Source organism: Chrysemys picta, chromosome 6, assembly GCF_011386835.1.
Source record: "Chrysemys picta bellii isolate R12L10 chromosome 6, ASM1138683v2, whole genome shotgun sequence".
Classification (NCBI taxonomy): domain Eukaryota; kingdom Metazoa; phylum Chordata; order Testudines; family Emydidae; genus Chrysemys; species Chrysemys picta.
The window spans coordinates 100,176,264-100,196,545 of record NC_088796.1 but is presented as its reverse complement, the minus strand read 5'-3'; the positions used below and the strand labels follow the sequence as shown (position 1 = coordinate 100,196,545).

The 20,282-nt window shown below is 40.3% G+C and overlaps 1 protein-coding gene and 1 non-coding gene across 17 annotated transcripts in view; one reads left to right on the top strand and one right to left on the bottom strand.

The window, feature by feature from the left end:
• Positions 1-20,282, bottom strand: part of LOC101946689 (transducin-like enhancer protein 4) — a 120,149-nt gene that overhangs the window by 12,669 nt on the left and 87,198 nt on the right. For 10 of the 16 annotated variants that reach the window (XM_005297708.5, XM_065549439.1, XM_042850556.2 and 7 more), the window contains 4 exons: positions 12,482-12,667; positions 1,618-1,737; positions 1,071-1,124; positions 294-446 (listed from right to left, as the gene is read on the bottom strand). In XM_005297708.5, coding sequence (XP_005297765.1) covers positions 294-446; positions 1,071-1,124; positions 1,618-1,737; positions 12,482-12,667 — 513 coding nt within the window. The remainder of the gene's footprint in view (positions 1-293; positions 447-1,070; positions 1,125-1,617; positions 1,738-12,481; positions 12,668-20,282) is intronic. The other 6 variants (XM_005297711.5, XM_042850557.2, XM_042850558.2 and 3 more) reach the window with 1 other exon arrangement.
• On the top strand, positions 15,585-15,686 carry LOC112059537 (U6 spliceosomal RNA). The gene has a single exon (XR_002888845.1). It is a non-coding gene; the product is annotated as a U6 spliceosomal RNA (small nuclear RNA).

Below are 20,282 nucleotides of genomic sequence, written 5' to 3'. Positions count from 1 at the left end.
TTTTTTTTTTTAATCCTCAGAATGACATGTTTCTCTCCTTCCCCACATGAAAAATTACCACAACACAGGCACATCCATCATCTTTTTACATTGGTAGTTTATTAAACCCTTCTAATCCCAAAAAGGCCTCTGGGCTTTTTAACCACCATTTTGCTGCATGTCTTTAAAGTAGAAATTAAGGGAACTTTATATTCAACATGAAGTTTACAGATCCCATTAGAAATTCAGATATGATCTGGTGGACGTGCACATCTGTGTACTCTCTCAGGTCAGGAGTGTTCAAAATCACTTACAAGGCTAATTTCTTTGGATTTTGAGGAAGGAGTACTGCTAGAAGATGCAATAGAGGCCGGGCTAATCGGTGCATCTTTCTTAAGCAGTCGGGTCTTGTCCAAGCCATTCTCTCTTGGAGAATGTGCAGGGCTCCCTCGAGGGGAAGAAGGATCCTATAAAAGAACAACATGGGTTAGTGGTAACATCTTCTAGCAGCACAAAGCACCTATCCTCAGTAATTCAGACTTCTAGGGAAGATCTCTAAATAAAACGTGAAGCATCACTTGACCAGAACTGATTTGGTTCATATGATTTTAAAATCTAGATGTATAACAAAACAAACGTAAGTAATAGTTAATGTTGTATGTTGTTAACTAAGTGCCATATAAAAATAACGATAATGCTCAGGATATCAAAGTAGTTAACAATTACATTCTTCATGTTACAGGTGGGGAAACTGAAGGCACATAAAAGGCTAATTGTCTTGTGCAAGGTCACACGGAAGATCAGTGGCAAAGCAGGAACAGAACACAGACACCATAAATATCAGTGCCCTATCTGCTTTAAGACGGGTGAGGTAAGATTTTATTTGTTTAACTATATAAACTGCAGAGAAGAGCTCTTCTGAAGAAGTGTTACTGATATAAATAATATTTTAGAACTGAAACGATAAAAAGATGAAGCTGGATTTCTTTAGCAGTTACAAGCCCCTCTGTGAAGGTATACATCTGACCTACACTGAGATTTGAGAGACACGCTCAATTATTGTAAGGTACAGGAAGCAGTATAACACATACCTCATTGGAAACATCAACCACCAAGTTATCATCACTCTTTTCACCATCACTGTCCTGCAATGATAAGTCAAAATTCTTAAAAAGTATCCAAAGGTCTATTGCCTCTTTAAAAAGCAAAAATATCTATTAATATATTATTCAATATTTCCTATTTCTTTGGTCTCATTTAAGCTGTTAATAATAAATAATACCTAGGTCTTACATTATATATACGAAGTGCTTTACATTTCATTATCCCCGTTTTACAGATGGGGAAATTGAGACATGGAGAGATGAAATGACTTGCCCAAGGTTACCCAGAAAGAACCCAGATAGAGCTCAGGTCTTCTGATTTCCAGTCAATGGGCTACATTGCCTTGCAGATGTTCTGTATTTTTGCAGGGCCAGATATTGTTAGGTGCTGGACTCCTACAACTCACATTTATGCTCAGGGCCTGTTCCTATTTGGTCCATGGTTTAAAAAAAAACAACAAACAAACATGATGTGGTTGCTGCAACTGCAGAAAACACTTAGGTTGGCAATATACCATGTAAATATTTTACTCACATAACGAGTTGCTATTTCTTTCTCTTCTGTTTTCTGCTTTTTGCTATCTGAAGAGTAATCTGTCGAGTTCCTATGCTTCTCTGCTGTTCTGAAACTAGCTGATGGAGACACAGAAGAGCTCTGAAATTAGAGGGGAGAGAGGGAAATGTGACCACACATTTACACAATCTCATTTCTGATGACTTTCAAAAGACAACCTGAAGGTGGTGGTGGAGGTGGTTTTGAGGTCTTCTAATGGATAACAGTTAGAGCTTTAATCAATGATAGCTAACTAATAAGATTTATATTGACACTTTGAATGAAATAATTAGTAGATACTTCTGTATAAATGATCAATTACTGGAGCACTAGTAGTTGAGGTCCAAAATGACACAGAGCTGCTATGTCTTAATTTAAGAATACTATTTTTTGCCGTGGTTATTGGGATGTTTACTTTTACAAATATACAGAAGGCTACCAGGAAAAACAAGGAGGAAGGAAGAATGGCTCAAGATAAGCCACCCCTCAGCAAATATTTGAGAGTTAAGGAACAATGCAAGAGCTATATTGGCTTTGATGATTTTACCTCTAGCTCTAGCCAACCTACAGGACTGGTTTTGACCAGAAGAGTGAAAGCTCAGAAACACAGAAGAACAAATGAACTATTGTACGGTTTAAAAAGGGACTCTCTCTCAAGAGAGAAGGGATAGTTGTTTGGGGAAACCAAGCTGAGACGCAGGCTCAAGGGCGGGTGCTGGGGGTGTCTGAAGGTAGGCCTGCCTACGTTACTGCCAGGGGTTGCTAAGCCTTTAGGAAAGATATTTGCAGTTTTGTTTCAGGTGTGTTGTCCCAGGATATGAGAGGGGCAAGATAGGCGAGGTACTATTTTTTATGGGATCCACTTATCTTATTACCTCACCTACCTTGTCTCCCTTTAAGGAAGATAGATAGACATGTGTGTAGACTGTTTTAAAAATCTTCTCTCTAATGCTTTGTCCCTACTGTTAAAACAAAGAGTACTTTTGGTTTTCAGAAGGCTGTTTTGTCACTATATACCATTGGTCACAGACTCCTGAAGGAGAGAACTGCAGGTGCCCAAGTTCAGTTGGTCCTACAGGTGTACTCTAGTCCAGGGTCTGGACAAGTAGTGAGGTGAAATTTCATGTTTCTCCTCAGATACGCAATTGTATAAGGCACAACAGTTGAGGGGGTGCACTCAGAGACCAGAAAGAGGACACAAAGGTGCAGCCAGACCTGTAACTGTGACAGTCACCTACTGGAGCATAACATTCTACATTTAAGGGAAAGGAGGATTGGGTGGGATAGAAAAAAATCATTAACTCTCTATTGATGTACAGTATTAACTTCCTATGACTTTATTCTGCTGTTACAAGCAGGAAAGAGAACACAAATTAACTCATAATGTATTCCCAGAATTTAATTGAGACAGTTTATATCTTGAAGTAGAAAAAAGGATATAAATGACACAGCCAGGTTGATTCATTTTTTATGGGCTTGATCCTGCCAGGTGCTAAGCACTCTGGCTTTGATCCTGAAAAGCACTTTAGCACATGGTTAACTTTAATTCCCAAGTGTTTTGCAGAACCAGAGCTGATAGGAATGAGGAGGAAAATAAATGTTTCTGTTGAGCCAGCACTTGAGGACTATTTGTCCACCTATTTATCTAAAAACCAAAACAAACGCAAGATTTTTGGTCTATTCTTTAAGGGATTTTTTCCCCCCTTGGGCACTATTTTGTTTAATTTTGTATTATGACCCAGATAACATATTGATTTTTTAAGCGCCCTCCTCTCAAAGTTAGACATTTATTTTAATGGTTATACAAAAATGGAATTCAAGCCGAGAAATTAATAATTATATTTTTTTAAAGTGTTTTCCTTATTGCTGAATCTTCCCCCCCCCCCACCATTATATTTATTAAACCAGGGGTTCTCAAACTGTGGGTCAGGACCCTAAAGTGGGTCACAATCCCATTTTAATGGGGTCACCAAGGCTGGTGCTAGACTTGCTGGGGCCAAGGGCCGAAGCCAAAGCCCCAAGCCAAAGCCCCACACTGCCCGGGGCAGAAGCCAAAGCCCGAGCCCAACTGCCCTGGGCCAAGCTAAAGCCCAAGGGCAGAAGCCCTGGGCAGGTGGGCTAAGGTTACATATGCCCCGCCCAGGGCAGAAGCCCCTGGGCAGCTTTGTCCCCCCACCCCGCCCTGGGGCTTGGGTTGGCTAGGGCTTCGGTCCCCCCCTCTTGGTGTCGTGTAGTAACTTTTGTTGTCAGAAGGGGGTCACGGTGCAATGAAGTTTGTGAGCTGCTGTATTAGACCATTACATTTTGATAAGGATAAATGAATACTTAACCACAGAAGGTAGCTGTGGATGCTCTAGTCATATTGGAGAATGCTTTCCCTATTCCTGAACACTGAGGTCTACCTTAAATGTATTTCTCTAATATTTCCCACCATTGCAAACATTGATTCAGCTTTACCAGTGGTAGCAATGGTTGGAGCACTGGTATAAACAAGATACTAGCTGTCACTGGGATTATAAGCATCATTATATTGACCAGCTTACAAGCACTTGTGCTAGGTTTCCTGAAGTTGTCTCTACATGAGCACTTGCAAAGGAGCAATTGTGGAACTGCACCAGTGATAGCAATGGTGGAGAATTTTTAGCAAAAAAGCCTGATATAGTCACTGTCAAAAGGGTTTAAGTCTTCTTGCCATGCTTGACCAAAAGTCCCCATATTAGAGTAGGCCATAAATTTTCTGTCAATAGTTTTCCAATGAAAAATGCAAATTTGAAATTTTCCATGGAAAAATGTCTATGAAATATTTAGTTTGAGGTTGGTCTGACCCAAATCTGAAAACTTCATGTTGTTGAACTAACCCAATATGTTTAGTTTCAAATCAGTTTAATAAAATAATAATAAGCTGCATTCCCCGCAATCAGTGCATTGCCTTATGGGCCCTATTATCTCTTTTCTTCAGAGGTCCCTCAAGCACTGCATTTCCCATAACACAACGTGGCTACCCGTGACCAACCTCTCAGGACTGCCTCATAGGAGTCATATGACTCTGGGTCCATTATGAAATATGTAGTCCAACCAGGGAGCTAACTTCATAAGAGAGAACAGGGGCATCAAGCTCCTGAACTAAGCTCCCATAAAGACAATGTGCTGCTATGGGGAAAAAAAATACAGTGTAATTTTGAACTGCCTCAAAATGATGTGTTTCGGGTCATTTCAATAAATCAAAACGTAACACTTTGATGCCAGGAGTGTCAAAGTGTTTCAATTCATTTGAAAATGTCAAAATAACATGTTTTGAGATTTCTGACTTTAAATTTTTCATAATTGTTGTTGCATGCAAAGTTCTGAAATGTTGACATATTGTCTGAATCTGAGAATAAAACAAATGCTGAAATGTCAACATTTCTCATTGGACGCAATTTACAATATTTTCTTCAGCTCTTCCCCATACACTTCAATAAGGGTTTTGAATGTATGAGTAAAGCAACATCAGGACAAACATATGTCCAGTGTAGACTTTAATGCATTCAGACACCACTGGCATGTCTCATATTTCAGTGTTCTTATTAAAACATTGAGGCTCTGATTCTGAACAGCACTTAAGCATGTGCTAAAGTTTCTCCCTAGTCAGGAAAGCACATTAGCAAATGCTGAAATCCCACTGACTTAGTATTATTTACTATAGAGGATGCCCTTTGCAAAAAAGATTGAATGTAAAGGAGTACTCTTAATTCTCATATACATATTCATTTCATAAATTGGGAGGAGGCAGCTTATAATTTGAGTTCAATTCATTACAGCTTAACTTCACTGTATAGAAAGTAATTTGTTTTAAAAGGAGAAAATCATCACTAAGCTGCAATTAGAATGATGTCTAAAGAATCAGAGTAAACGACCGCACTTATTTAAACAGAAATATTTATTTTCATGAATTAGAAACCACATGGTTTCATTTTTCTCAATATAGTTAACCTTGGTACTGCAGATATCATTTTAATCCTTGATTTTGCTGCTCAATAAAATTATAATTTAGAGCTCCCTATTAGAATGATAAAGTAGTTAATTATCACCAGCACTTAAAGGATGATCACCATATTGGGCACTGGGGCAATGCATACTGTTTAATGGCGTAATTGCTTTAAAGTCCAATCAGACTTGATAATAAAGTGGAAAAATCCTAGGCAGCCCCATGCAATGGAACTTTTTGGCTGGTGGTATGCAGAGAAGCACTAACAAGATGTAAGCAATAGTACTGATAGAAACAAACTTATATTGTCAACAAGAGAAGGTTTAGTTTTGTTTCTTCACGAAAAATCCAGCTGTATAGATACTACTAGAGATCACACAATGCAAATTTCAGTTATTGGATTATATTTGTAAAAATGTGAACATACATCCTCCCCCAGCCCACACACTTTCTTCACATTGATCACCACATTTGTGAAGATTAAATTTAGAGTTCTGTGAACAGGAAAGCCTGTGCAATTAGTGAGTTTCCTGAATTAGTATAAGGTGACTTGTCTGCAAACAGCCATTATTGTTCTTATGTTTTTATCCTAATTCAGGCTTTTCTGCATATTAAAACAAGATTATGAGTAGCTTATACATCTTTTAAGTATTACAGTACACTTAGGCTTGGTCTACACTTAAAAGTTCTATCAACTGTGACTGATGTAGCTATGCTGACAAACTTCCATTGTAGACAACTGTCAGTGGAATAGTGCTTCTGTCTATGTAGCTTATGTCATTTGGGGATGTGGCATTCCTACAGAAGAACATCTTCTGTCAGTTTAGGCTGCATCTACACTAGGGCGCTATGCTGGCACAGGGTCCACATCATAGACATTGCCTTACTTCTTAAACTGCCACAAACATTTCCCAGCCAAGGTACAAAGTGTTTCATCTGCCCTTTACATCATGACAAGAGAAGGGAAAAGAGAAATTGATTTTATTTTCTCATCAATCCCAAACAAAATCCCTGTAATTTGCATGTGTGATTGGGTGCGTATAATTTTGTAAGGCTGCTTTAAGGCTATTTAACTGTTCCAGATTTGGGTGTTGGGCGGAAGCTCAGGAGTATGAGGTTACAAGTTAAGGTTTCAATCACATTCTTGGGTACAGCATGTAGCTTGACACTTTTTAGGAGAGAAAATGAAGAATATCTTTCCAATTGAAACTAAGAGGGACAAAAGGATTAGGTAGGCAGAATGCAATTCCGCAACTAGAATACACAGGGGCTAATATTACTTCTGCTGAAAGAGTAATTGGATCTTCAGTTACAACAAGCTGTTAGGAGCTGGGCTGGATTTGAACTGACAACCTAGAGATAAAAAAGCTTCTGAGCTAGTATGGTTCACTTTCCCCCACGCCCCTAGCCCTTCATTTTAATTCCTGCCCCTCAGGTTTTGAAGAGGAATGAAGGCTTGGCTTTGGGCCAGTTGCTGAGAGGACTACAAGGCTAGACTTCAAGAGTGAGATGCAAGAAATAGCAGTCTAACTCTGGTCTTCTGCATGGAGCTTCAGTTCAGATTTTAAGCAGAGATTTTGTATTGGTGTTGACAAACCTAAAAATGCCCCTTATACAAAATAGCACAACTGCCATGGCCTGTTCAGCCAAATGACTAAGTGACAACTATCTAGATGGAACTGTGGTTGTGTATCAGATGTCTACAAGTGACACTGGCATCTGTACAAACCTTTTTCCTGAGTCTACACCTAGGGATCCTGTGGGAGATCCCATGACTGAAGGGCTGCACACAAAAAACCTCCATCAAAGCACAGTTTAGCTGTCAGACTTCGCTCTGTTTTTCGATTAAAACATCAAGGCTCTTCTAACAGCTTCCTTTAAAGAAGATGGAACAGGGTTGCTGCTTAGAGAAATTAAGTGATTTAGCATTATGTCTTAGCAGGCTGTAACTTAATGGGCCAGAATCCTCCTCCTAATAACTACTAAAATTTATAGAGAAAGAAAATCTTTTCACACTGCAGTTTTCTTCAATAAACTTTTAATCTACTAGAAAACCAAGCATTTTCCCGCTAAGCGGTATTGAGTTTGTTCACATCTAATAATTGAACAAGACATGGGGAAATACATTCTTTGGTGATAGTGACTGTTTTCATTTCTCTTTTAGCAAAGAGGCACTGTATTTTCATTTTTAATACATGCAAAATGGTGACCCAAACCTACTGAACAGATAGAAGAACAGCAAGGCTCAGCACTTGGACATGTACATTTAGTTTATTTAAGAAGCACTACATCAAATACAGTGTAGGATCTTTAGCACAAGACTGTAAAACAGTGGACACTGTGTTTCCCACTATGTTTTTGTACACTGCAGAGCAACACTACACAACAAACGAGACCAACACTCTCCAGGAATTTCATGAGGTGGCATATTCCCTCCCTGATATTTATATGGTGCCAGTTATAGTGGAATGTAGGTGCCAGAGACAGCCTGAAATATCTCCCCTGACCATGCACAAATTAATTGATCATAAAGAATGCTATATAAACCTCTTATAAAACCATAAATATCACACAAGTAGCAGTGCAAACATCAATGTGCGGTCTACTTGTAATAATTAATACTTCAAATTACTTGAAAAAAAACAAGAATTTTATATATATATATATACTATAACCTTTTAAACCTCAACTTCCACTGAAAATTACTTGCATTACCATAAATGGCTCACATAGCACAAAGGAAGAAAAACAATCTAGTAAGATCAAGCACAAGGGCTATCCAACCTTTCCCAAGCCCTATAGCTCGGACTACCATCAGCTAGCTCTCTTGGATGGCTAACCTTGCTTGGATAAAAATTAAGTGATAATTAAATGAAACCAGTGTTAGAAATGACGACTAGAGATGATAGGACCTCCAAACCCTCCCACACAAAACTGGTAACTCTTGAAGCATTTGTGACTGTGACCATTACCTGCTATAACTCTATAACACTAACAAAAGGAGGTATTTTAAGTGAAATAATTAAAACAATAATTCCTAACAAAGTGGGAATTATGGAGATAATTGACCATCCTGAAATATTACACAAACTGCAGTAAAAGCCAAGGATGTTCATTGCTAAGGTCAATTATGATATAATTATCTGAATGACATTATTGCTGTTATAAAGTCTGTTCAAAGTATATGCGAAACAATAAAAATGGATGCAACACGCATCACAGGAAAATGACTTCAGAGGAATGCTAGCTCATGGACTGATGCTCACACTTAGGGCGGTGAAATACAAAAGCCAACGTTAGGATTCAGACTCACTCCAGTTTGGTCCTTTTAATTTTTTAAGGGAGATGTGTAAATCAGCAACATGAAGCAACTGAAGTATTGTAACTCCTACAAAAGACTGAGTTAAGACTGTCCATAACCAGACTTGGCTGGTTACTGACTTGGGTCAAAAGGTGGACCAGCTTCCAGTCCTCTTTAGGGGTACCAAATGCAGTACAATGCTGCACTAGTTCTAACCTTATGCCAGACAGAATGGAGTAGCAGTCACAAAAATATTCTCTCTGCCTGAAAACTTAGCAGCTAAGCCTTTGAGCGCCTGGGCTTAACTTTCCTCAGAAGTCCCAAGGCCAAACTCTCTAGCAACCCTCCTTGCCAATGAAAGAGATTAAAAAACTAGTATTTTCCAACATGGCCCTTCACTTATTGTGTGTGTGTAGAGGGGGTGGGTGGGTGAGATATTTTGATCTATTTATAGCACACTAGCTTGATCAGATTTAAGATGGGCACGTTTCCTAGGGCTGGAATATACACTTTCCAGCTCTAGTGTAGACATACCCAAAGATGCCTCACTTCACCGAAACTGCAGTGTCACATTCATCCCCTCTCCTCAGCCTCCTGTCTCAGTTATTAGCACAGAGCCACAACAGTGTAAAGGAAAGAAATAGGGAAACAAACTGGGAGAAAAACAGCCACTGATAAAGATGTATTTAAGGAATCACCAAGATACACACCAGAAAAAGGAAAACAAAATTCAGGAAGGTAAAGAAGAAAAATCACAAACAAAAAGAATAATCAATTATCCTGATTATTATTAAGGAAAATTTCATCAAAATATTTTTAAAAATTCTCCCACACAATATAGCTTCTGAGTGGTTCACAAAATTCAACCAGCATTCCTTTCAGTTTACCAGAATGCATACATATTCTTTCTCTTTCTCACAAATACACTTTTCGTAAACGGAGAGCAGTGGTTGTTAAATTTTGCTGCTCAAGATACTGCGTAGTGTGTTTACATCTACCAGTCAAATCACCAAAGTAATCCACAGCTCAATCAAAACTCCCACCATATTGCCAAATGGTCTAAACTAGTGGAAATGCCAACCTTTTTCAGTTTATCCTTGATTCTTATTGTGACATTCCCTGCTCTGGCACCTGAAAGGCAGCATTACACTCTGTTCTCTTTATCTAAGGCCTGGTCTACACTGGTGGGGGATGCAGGGGGGGGACGGGATCAATCTAAATTACGCTACTTCAGCTACGTGAATAACGTAGCTGAAGTCAACGTACTTAGATCTACTCACCGCAGTGTCTTCACTGTGGTGAGTCGACTGCTGACGCTCCCCTGTCGACTCTACCTGCGCCTCTCGCCCTGGTGGAGTACCGGAGTCGACGGGAGACTGCTTGGGGGTCGATTTATCGTGTCTAGACTAGACGCGATAAATCAACCCCCGCTGGATCGATTGCTGCCCACCGATCTGGCGGGTAGTACAGACATACTCTGAGACAGATGCTTGGGGCCAGGTTCTGGACTATCAAGCTATCAGTCAAGATTACTTGCCTTTCTCTCTCACATTTTGACCGCCCAGGATCATTTCTCCATTGATCCTTTTCAGGCCCGGTCTACACTACAAAGTTAGGTCGACATAAGTTGCATCGATCTAGTTGTGCATGTCCTGCACTTAAATGGGTCTCCCACCTATGTAAATGCCCCATTACAGCGACATACTAACACCACTGCCCTAAGCGGCATTGAGCTATGGTCGATGTGCTGAGGGCAACACAGCGCGAGTGTAGACACTGAGTTACTTATGTTGACCCTAACATTCCTCCAGCAGCTGTCCCACAGTGGCCTACACAGACCAATCTAGTCACAATTGTGAACTCCACTGCCCAGGGTTCCCAGAGAACAAGCCAGCTACACACTCCAGACGTGTTCCAGCTTGGAGTAGACAAGAGATATTGGATCTCCTGGGCCTGCAAGAAGAGGCTGTGCAAACACCGCTATGGACCAGCCGTAGAGACGTGGACATCTACAAGCAGGTTACACAGGAGATGCAGGAGAAGGTACTACAGGGACCAGTAGCAGTGCAACATGAAAGCAAAGGAACTGCGTCAGGCATACCAGAAGGCCAAGGAGGCTGACAGTCGACCTGGTGATGAGCTGCAGACCTACTGCTTTTACAAAGAGCTGCATGCCATACTTGGCCGAAACCCCATCACCGACCCGCAGACAACCATGAATACCTCTGAGGAGCCCAAGCCAAAGACTCCTGATATGAACAGCCATGACAAGGAGGAGGATGGGGGACATGCAAGTGGTGGGGTCTTGCTATGCCACAAGCCAGGACCTGTCTGAGACTTCACCACAGTTCAGTCAATCCCTGGAGTTGAGCACAGGTGAGGATGATGCAGGGGAAGGAACTTGAGAAACATAATTATATACTACCCAATTAGAGTGATGTACCGAAGCTACTCCCAAGTTAACAGGATACAGCTATCAACTGTTTCATTAATTTATTTGTACTACAAGAGGTAGTGGTACCAAAAAGAGAGAGAGGGGTATGAGGAGCAGTTTAGGTATATAGGGCGTCGCTTGAACCCTCCTGAGAAATCTCCATGAAACTTTCATGGACGTACTCTGCAATCCTCTCCCAAAGGTTTCTAGGGATGGCCACCTTATTTCTTCTTCACGGTAGGACACCTTCCCACATGACTCGGTGATAACTTCAGTAGGCACTATCACAGTAAACAGGCTAGCAGCATATCGGCCGGGTGGCTTTGGAAGGCCAGCAGCAGCTGTGCTCTCTGTGCCTTTGTTACCCCCAGGAGGAGAGATCAGCTAAAATCATCCATGCCTGTGGAAAATGGTGCCAGTATTCAGTTCCATGGCCCTATCCTCAGTTTCATGCAACCAAGAAATTCCCTCCCTATTTCCTTAATCTCTGGCAGACCATACTCCCCATGGCTCATGTTGTGAATGGCACCATGCACAAGCACTCTGCAGCAGAAGCGTCAAGAAGCACATCTTGTTTAAAATCTCAGGGGAGCAAGAGAAGGGAGTTCTGAGTCTTAACTTTCACTTTCTGTTGTGACTATATGGACAATCATGCCTTTGGGTGTTTTATCTGCAGCAGCTGCTGTTATGGCCTTCCAGGGTTTCCGCTCTACACCTGTGGAATGCCCGAGCCAGATAAGGAGGAGAAAGAAGAGGACTCGGGATGACATGTTCAATGAGACCTGCAAGCCAGTGCTGCATCAGACTGTGAGCAACGGGCTTGGAGGGTGAACACTACAGACAGCCTGGAGAAGGAAAGAATGGACAGGAGGCAGGCCCAGGAGTCCCAGCAGGAAGAGGAGAGGGAGATGCACCAAGACATAATGGGGCTTCTCTGGCAGCAAAAACAGATACTGCAGACTCTTGTGGACCTACTGGTTTAACAAACACAATCCTGCCTTTCTTTTCAGTCTACGGAGAACTCTATTATAGCACCTCCCTACACTCTGCTGAATATTCCATGTGGCATCAGGGGCCACATCCCTACCCCTGCCACTCCACCCCAGGGGACATTAAGCACAATCACAGCTTCACATATACTGACCTGAAAGCGCCACGGTTGCTGTATGTGTAGGTAAAATGGACATGAGTGTAGTTGATGCACTCTGTGGCAAGGTGCTCTGTTGCCAAAAAAGGGGTATGCGTGCTGTCTAAAACCCCACCCCAGTTCAGGAACCTCACTGCTGCAAATCCTTCCACTTTGTCCTGCACATTGCCAAGAGTCACAATCCTGTGTAAGAGGAGACAATTAATGGCCCTGCACACTTGTATGACAACAGCCCCCACAGGGGATTTACCAACTCCAAAATGATTTCCCATTGACCAGTAGCATTCCTGTGCTTGCAAGTTTCCACAGTGATATTATGACTTGATTCTCCACTGTCAGTGCAGCTCATATTTGGGTGTGTCTGCGCTGGAGGGCTGGGACAAGCTTGACAGACAGTCCCACGAATGTGGCCTTGTGCATCAAAAGTTCTGCAGCCACAGCTCATCATCCCAAACATTACAATGCAATCCCACCAGTCAATGCTCCATTCTTGGGCCCAGAAATAGTGCTCCACCATCTGCAGCTGCTTCAATGCCACCAACAACCATAAATTGGTTCTTGCTATGCTCCGTAACAGTTGTATTCCTGCTGATTCAGTTCCTCTCATGGCTCTGCACATACTGGAGGATTGTGCATCCTGTGTTTGCAATGCCTAGGACAACACTGCAAAGCTATGGAGGCTCCATGCTTCTGTCAGAGATGGCAGACAATGAGGAGGGCTGTGGGGGGTTGTGGTATGTTTTTAAAAAAGGTGTGAAAATTATGGGCTAAAGATGACATTATGGGCTAAATACATTTGCCTGCTGGGAACTTGACTCTCTGCTCCCAGTCACCCCTGAGCAACTCATTTGTGCCCCACCGTGCATTGCCAAAACATCCCACATGTGCGCTGGACAGTGTCAGGTAGCATGCTGGGATACCTACCCATGGTGCACCACACTTTGCATCGACACAAGCACTCCTGGTGAGTATACACCGTGCTGATACGAGGAGCAAAGTATGCACTCGCACAAGCAACATACCGTGGCAGTTTTATGCCACCGTAACATGCATTGACCAAAGTTTGCCATGTAGACATGGACTGAGTCTTGTTAAAAAGAGAGATCCCTTCAGTGGGATCTGAACATGTTTTTCCTTCTGCCTTTCTGTTACTTCCACTCCCCTCTGATGTAAAATTCTTTCATCCTCTCCACCATTAACCCACCCAAGGTCTCAGTCCAGTGCATTTTCCACTCATTCTATTGAATCTTGCTTCAATGATTTCCCTCAAGAACTCAGTCTGCTGTTTGATTTAAGTTGAGCCCTCCTACCTTCTTCAAAATTCAAACCAACCTGCCTTTCATGTATGTGTTATCCTTATAGACTTTAGGCAGAACTGTTCCACATCAAACTGCCTTTATATTTTCAGTGGCCATTCTATAGCTTAGCTAGTGCTTCGTATATGAAAGAGGTCTCTTAATTCACTGAGGTCTATGGGCCGGTCTACCCAAGAAAGTGTTTGCCAGTAGAGCTATACCTGTATTCCTCCTAGTTTAGACACAGCTTATACCACAGAAGAATTCTTTTGACAGGGTAGTTTATACGAGTTCCCTGAATGAATTAAGCCATACTGGCAAAAGGACTGTTTGCTGGTATAACTGTGTCTACACCAAGGCTTTTGCTAGCATAGCTATGTTGGGTAGGAGTGGGGAGAAATCAAAATGTGTCTACACAAGGGGGATTTGGTGGAATACCTATCCAGTATTTTCTTTCTAGTACAGACAAGGCTTAAGTAAACTAATTACATATTTTCACCTTCCATTTCCCACAACTCTAGTCACTCCCTCTGTTTACCCAATCCACACCTTAATTCCCACTCAGCCGCACCCGGACTGAATCAGTGTTTGCTTCCTTTTTCTCTGTGGCTAGATTCTCAGAACTCAGATGGACTGTCTCAGTAGTTTTTAGTGTAAAAAGCTAGGAAAGCCACAGTACAAAGCTATTTCATATCACATGGCCCTGTCTGAGCTACTGGGATTGACTTAAATAATCCAAGGTTGTGATGATTATTTTTTTATACAATCTATAATTAAAAATGCAAACTTTGATGTTTTATATGGCATTTTACCCACTAATTTACTTCACTAATTGCAAAATTAATGAAGTTAATTAGTGGATAAGACTGTCACATAAAACATCAAAGTCCAGATGTTTAGTGTCTCTTTAGTGTCAGAACAACTAAACAGTCAAAGAAATCTGGAATAAAAAGAAAATGTGTACGTGCAGCAGTTAACTTTCCAAACCCCAATAGTTTCAAAATTAAAAATATCCAAAATATCAAAAGATGCTTTTTACATTGATGATCTAGTTGCTCTGGCAGCACCACTATAACATTTAACGTAATCTAATTAAATGAGAAGGAATCATCTGAAGGCATCCAAGTCTAGATCTTTAATCATAATTATAATAATGGTGATAAATTCAAAGTTAACATATCACTACTCCAGAGTCTGAATGCTACATTCATAAACTGGCTCCGTGGTAATTCCAGTCAAGTATTTCAACACTTGTACCATCTCAGTTTTGCTATAAAACTAGGCTACACAGTGGAGGTCAGAGATACCAGGCAATTTTGAAGCATACTTCTATCAGCATGGGCTGTTGCTTCTCTGGCCTCTCCTGGTGTACAAGCACACAATGGCAAGGAAAACAGGTGTTTAAAGCAATGGCTGCAGCTGCTAGCTAGCCTTTCATAGGTGGATCTTTAAAATAAATCCTTTAAAATACAGATTCCTCTGTAATCACTGACTGTGAGAGATATAACACAGGTAAGGCCTAATCCCTTACTTACACGTTGAGGGTCAAAAGATAGAAAAAAAGAACCAATGCACGTAAGTACAAGCAGTGAAGTAGTTAAGGAGCACAGCTGTGAAGCAAAGACAAAAGTCAGGTTTGGGGGAAAGGATTTCTAAGCACAGATACAAGGAGGACTGTAGCAAGGATAACAAGCATCTTTTGGTAAGGAAGGCAGAAATGGATGGGAGATAGAATATTAGAAAAAAAGTTGTGGAAAAATAAAAAGCTTTTCTGATCAGTTTATAGGAACTTCAAGGTTCAGCGATTACAGCTCAGAAGCATATATTTTAAAATTGGTACAACACAGAAATTAGCATGGTCCCTGTGCAAGGATGGCACACAAATTTGTGAAGCATTTCCATCAAGTCTGCTCTTGTCCACATCTGCCAGCTTGTAAATATTGAAGTTAACAGATGGCAACAGCCAAGGCCTAGTCAAACAGCCTCTATTCTAATCCATAAAGCAATTCACAGGGTCCTTTCTATATCACCCAACCCCTGTTTCAATTTCTTCCAATTCTAAGAAAGCTTCAGCACACCCTAGACTAGACCACATACTCCAAAACAAATTTGGATAGAATGAAGAGTTTCACAAGGACATGTTAGCACACAATTATAGGTTGTATGTGCAACAAAGGACGTGATACAGTGAGAGAGCCCAAGGGTGTACATGAGCTGCAAAGGATTTCTAGCCCTAATGATGTCTGAAACAATAAGCATTGTGGAGTAATAAACGCGTGAGAGCAAAGGAAGACAGACAGAACTCAACCACAAATTGCATTTCTAGTGTTTTAGAAAGAAGAAAAAATACATTCCAATATCAAGAATTAGTCTGTATGAGAGCAACCCCAACACAGAAAATACCAACAGTTACTTTGACCTAAAACAGACAGACCAAAGGTCACAAAGTTATACAGATTCAAAAGAATTGAGGGTAAACATAACCATCTCTGGGAATCCGAAGAACAACACAAAAGCCAAGGAAACATCAGATCCTCTTTTCTGTTCTCAAATGTTATGGGGTTCCAGTTACTGAACTTTCATGCAATTTCCTAAGGCAGAGACTAGAGACACGTAGAGCAGCACCACCAAAATGGAAACTAAGAAAGGGGAGTATTGGGAATGAGCTAGTAAGAGGGAGAGTGATCACAGGATAAGAGAAGCAGTTCAACTAGCCATAGCATTCAATACAGCAATTTAATTGTAGACTCACCACCATGAAAGACAGAAAGAATGATAGCCATCAGCCTGTCTTACTGGCTCTGAATTCTGCAACTCAGGAGCAAAGCACTTACTATCTTTAGGCATTCTTCAAAAAAAAGTGAGGACTGACAAAACAATTCCAAAGCCCAGCATGGTTCAAGGATGCTAGTGGTAAATGCATTTTTACGGCAATTGAAGTTAGACAAAACACACAATTTTAGAATAGTAGGAAAATGCTAAAAAGAGAATGTTTTATACTATCAGAAAAAGCAATTAAACGCTTATTTGAAACCTTAACATATAAAGAACCAATATGTAAGAAACATTTATAATAAGTATTGAGGAATCCCTTTGAAAAATAATCAATCTTTTGGTTAGAGCTATCTTAAAAAAAAAAAAACCTAAGCACAGTAAAATACTTACAATTTAATTTCGGTTTGTACATTATACAGCAAAAAACAAGCGGAATGTGCAATATAAGGTCTCAAGCAACTAGGGGTCGTAAAAATCACATCAGAATTAGGAATAGAGGTTATTAGACAGAAAAAGTCTGTGCCAAAGGTTTCAAAGCAAAAATGACCAAGCTGTACACTCAGGGGACAGTTAAGTGGATTCTCTTTTTCCTGTAGATTGGTACTAGCAACATCCTCCAGGGATGAGAACTCCCTATTTGACTCCTGGCTTTGATCAGGAGATAACCAAGCACTAATTAGCTTTCTTTTGTTTCAAAACCACACAGCTCATTTCTGAAGGCAGACTCACGAGGAGTTGCTTTTAATTTCTCTCAGCGTGCATTCTAAACAATAATACTTTGCTTCCCTTCCCCCCTTTTCAGTTCCTTGAAACTGGCTTTTTCTTTTTAAACTCAGCTTGGATTCATGGGGGTGGGGGTGGGAAGCATCTGGTCTCAGTTTTCAAATTTGTGGCTCTCATCCCTTACACTCTTGGGGCAGCTAAGCTGCTTGGGGCAAAAACCTTGATTTTCTGTCTGTTAAGTATCTTTATTGCTATATAAATAGTAAAAACAACAATTAACATGACCCGCTGAAGAAATGATTTGGGACAATCAAAATTATATTAATAGTTTTACCAGCGCAGTTGTGCTGATGCAAGTTTGTAGTGTAGATCTACCCTTACACTATTTGGGCAGCCATCTTTTAAAGCTGAACACTCAATGAATTCATTAACTAATCATTGCATTAATTGGGTGCTAAAAATATGAACAGGAGGTATTGAGCAAGGCTGAAATCCGGATCTCTGTTATTTGTATGCAACATACTGAAATATTGCCAAGAAAGTAATCTTTGATCACTACTGCTCTGCTTGCCAGCCCAAATAACATTCAAGCACATTACCAGTGCCTGACTTCATCTATTGCATTGTCTTAGGAATATAAAATAACTGTGTCAGAAGAGGCCCTAATTCAGGAAACGATCCCTATTCAGTGAAGCTCTCAAGCATGTGTTAAACTTTAGGCATGTGTAACTTCACTGAAGTCAAAAAGTAGCTAAAAAGTCTGTGGGATTTAAGCATGTGCTTAAGTGCTTTTCTGAATTGGGGCCTGAAAGCCCAATTTGTCACAAAAAGAATTTTCCCAAGAATAGCTCTTTAAATCAAGGATTTTAGTGGATAGAGTTATGGGAGAAGAGCTCTTCCAACAGTCTTGAAGCATTACCATCCAAGTCAGGGCCCAAAGTGAATCCACTATACATACCACACCTACTTCAAAACAGCAGGTAAATAATATATAAAACAGTGCTTGTGCCAACTTTTTGATGTGCAACAGACTAACATCGAAGAATTATGCAAGAGGCAGCAGTAGCTTTTACTTTGCTGTGCCTTTCATTTTTTATATTAGACAGGTCGCTCACTTAATTTTTTAAATGTTAAAAGCATGGTCAAGTACTCACTTTAGTCTAGCTAGAAATGTTTTGATGTCAGCAATGAGCAACCAATAAATTTTTAATTCAGGCTAGAGCAACTGAAAAACAGAACTCCATGTCTTGTACTCTCCTACATCCTGCCAAGTAGTTAAGTGTGATAACTGGCATTCATACACATGACCTTCTGTTCTACTCAAATGAGTTATCTTTAGATGCTTTGAGAAGACTATTCGCTTATTTAAGTACTTCATAATATGATCCATCTTTCCTTTTGCTTTTGTTAAGAAAAGACTGCAGTAATCCGCCTAAAACAGTGTTCTGGCAAACACTCCTAAATTATGTAATTCACCAGGTTCAACTCTGCTGTTACAATCACTTTCAAGGAAGACGGGTATAATACATTATCATTATAGTTATACAATCCTGAGTTGAATTTTCCTTGGCTGAATTCCTAACATTTTAATGCTGAAATTGATCTGTTTTAAAAACATCATGTGAAAGGTTTTTAAATACCATACATACTCAAACTCTTTATTTTAAATGGTTTAGAAATGATCTTGTATAAACAAAACAAAATAAAAAAAAGCTTCTGTTCTCTAATCTCACATTAAGTACATTTTAAACAACAACAGGCATGTTTCCAAACAAACTATTGCAGTGTACAAATTACCCAGCAGGGATAAAGATAACAATGCCTCTGGTGTGGGTTTAGTTCCTATAGCAAAGCCAGATATTTCATCTGGGTTGTCTTGGAAACCATAATGTTTCATTTATTTATTTATAAAAATAAAAGGTGTTCATTCCAGTTTGGGATGAACCCTGAGAAGCTGGCATTAACAAGTTTACTTAAATGACAATTTCAGGGTGTTTCCTATTTACAAGGTAATATTGAACACTGGATTAAACAAACAGGTGGAGGTCAAAGGGCCAAGAAATATAATTAACCCAAGATACATTGATTACTGAGTTCAGATAAAGGACCCAAAAGTTACTTTTATATTGAAATGTGCTCTCCATCTTCTCAACCTACCACTCTGACCAACATGTTCAAAATTGGTGCCCAAAGTTAGGTGCCCACGCCCATACGCAGACATTTACGTCAGTGACTTGATTTTCAGAAATCCTGAGTGTCCAATAATTTAGGTGACCAAATATGCATTTTAGTGTTTAATTTTAGGGTTTGGCTATGAGGGTTCAATCCAGACAAGACTGACATCATGTTGCTAGTTGGGGTAAACAAGCAGAAGAGCTGGTGAAGGTTATAATGGCTACAATGGCAGTAAGGGAGCATGGCTATAATTTGTAACACAGGTTCACAAGTAAGGGGTCTCGTTAGAACATGTGCTGCTTTGGTAGCCGTTCACGTCAAATGCACTTTTTCCTCCTATTGTTGGTAAGAGGAGTGTACTTTTCAATAGAGATCTTGCTACAGTAAGCCACGTTTTTGTCACTTCCAGCCAAGACTGGTATACGTTCTCTACATATACCAACAGGACAGTGAAGTTAAGCAGGTACCAATATTCTCTGCTACTAAGAGGGACTTTTACACAAAACACTGCCGGTGGGTTTCCAGGTGGAATTTACGTGCTTGGTTTAAAGTTATAAAACCTTACCGCAATTTGGGACCTATTAACTTTAGGGACTGTCTCATGTCCCATGTAACATCACGTTGGTTGCTCTCAGAGGTAGTTATCAAGCTACTGCCCAATGATATCAACAAGTTGAGACCTTCTTCTCTATAAGGGTCCTTAACTGATTCCTACTTAGTTTGCTAGTGCCCAGACATGTTACCTTCTGGTTATGCTACAAACCTACAGGTTAGTACTTCTGCCCATGTTTTGTTTGCCTACATCTAAATTAAGTAGATAGTCTTGTGAA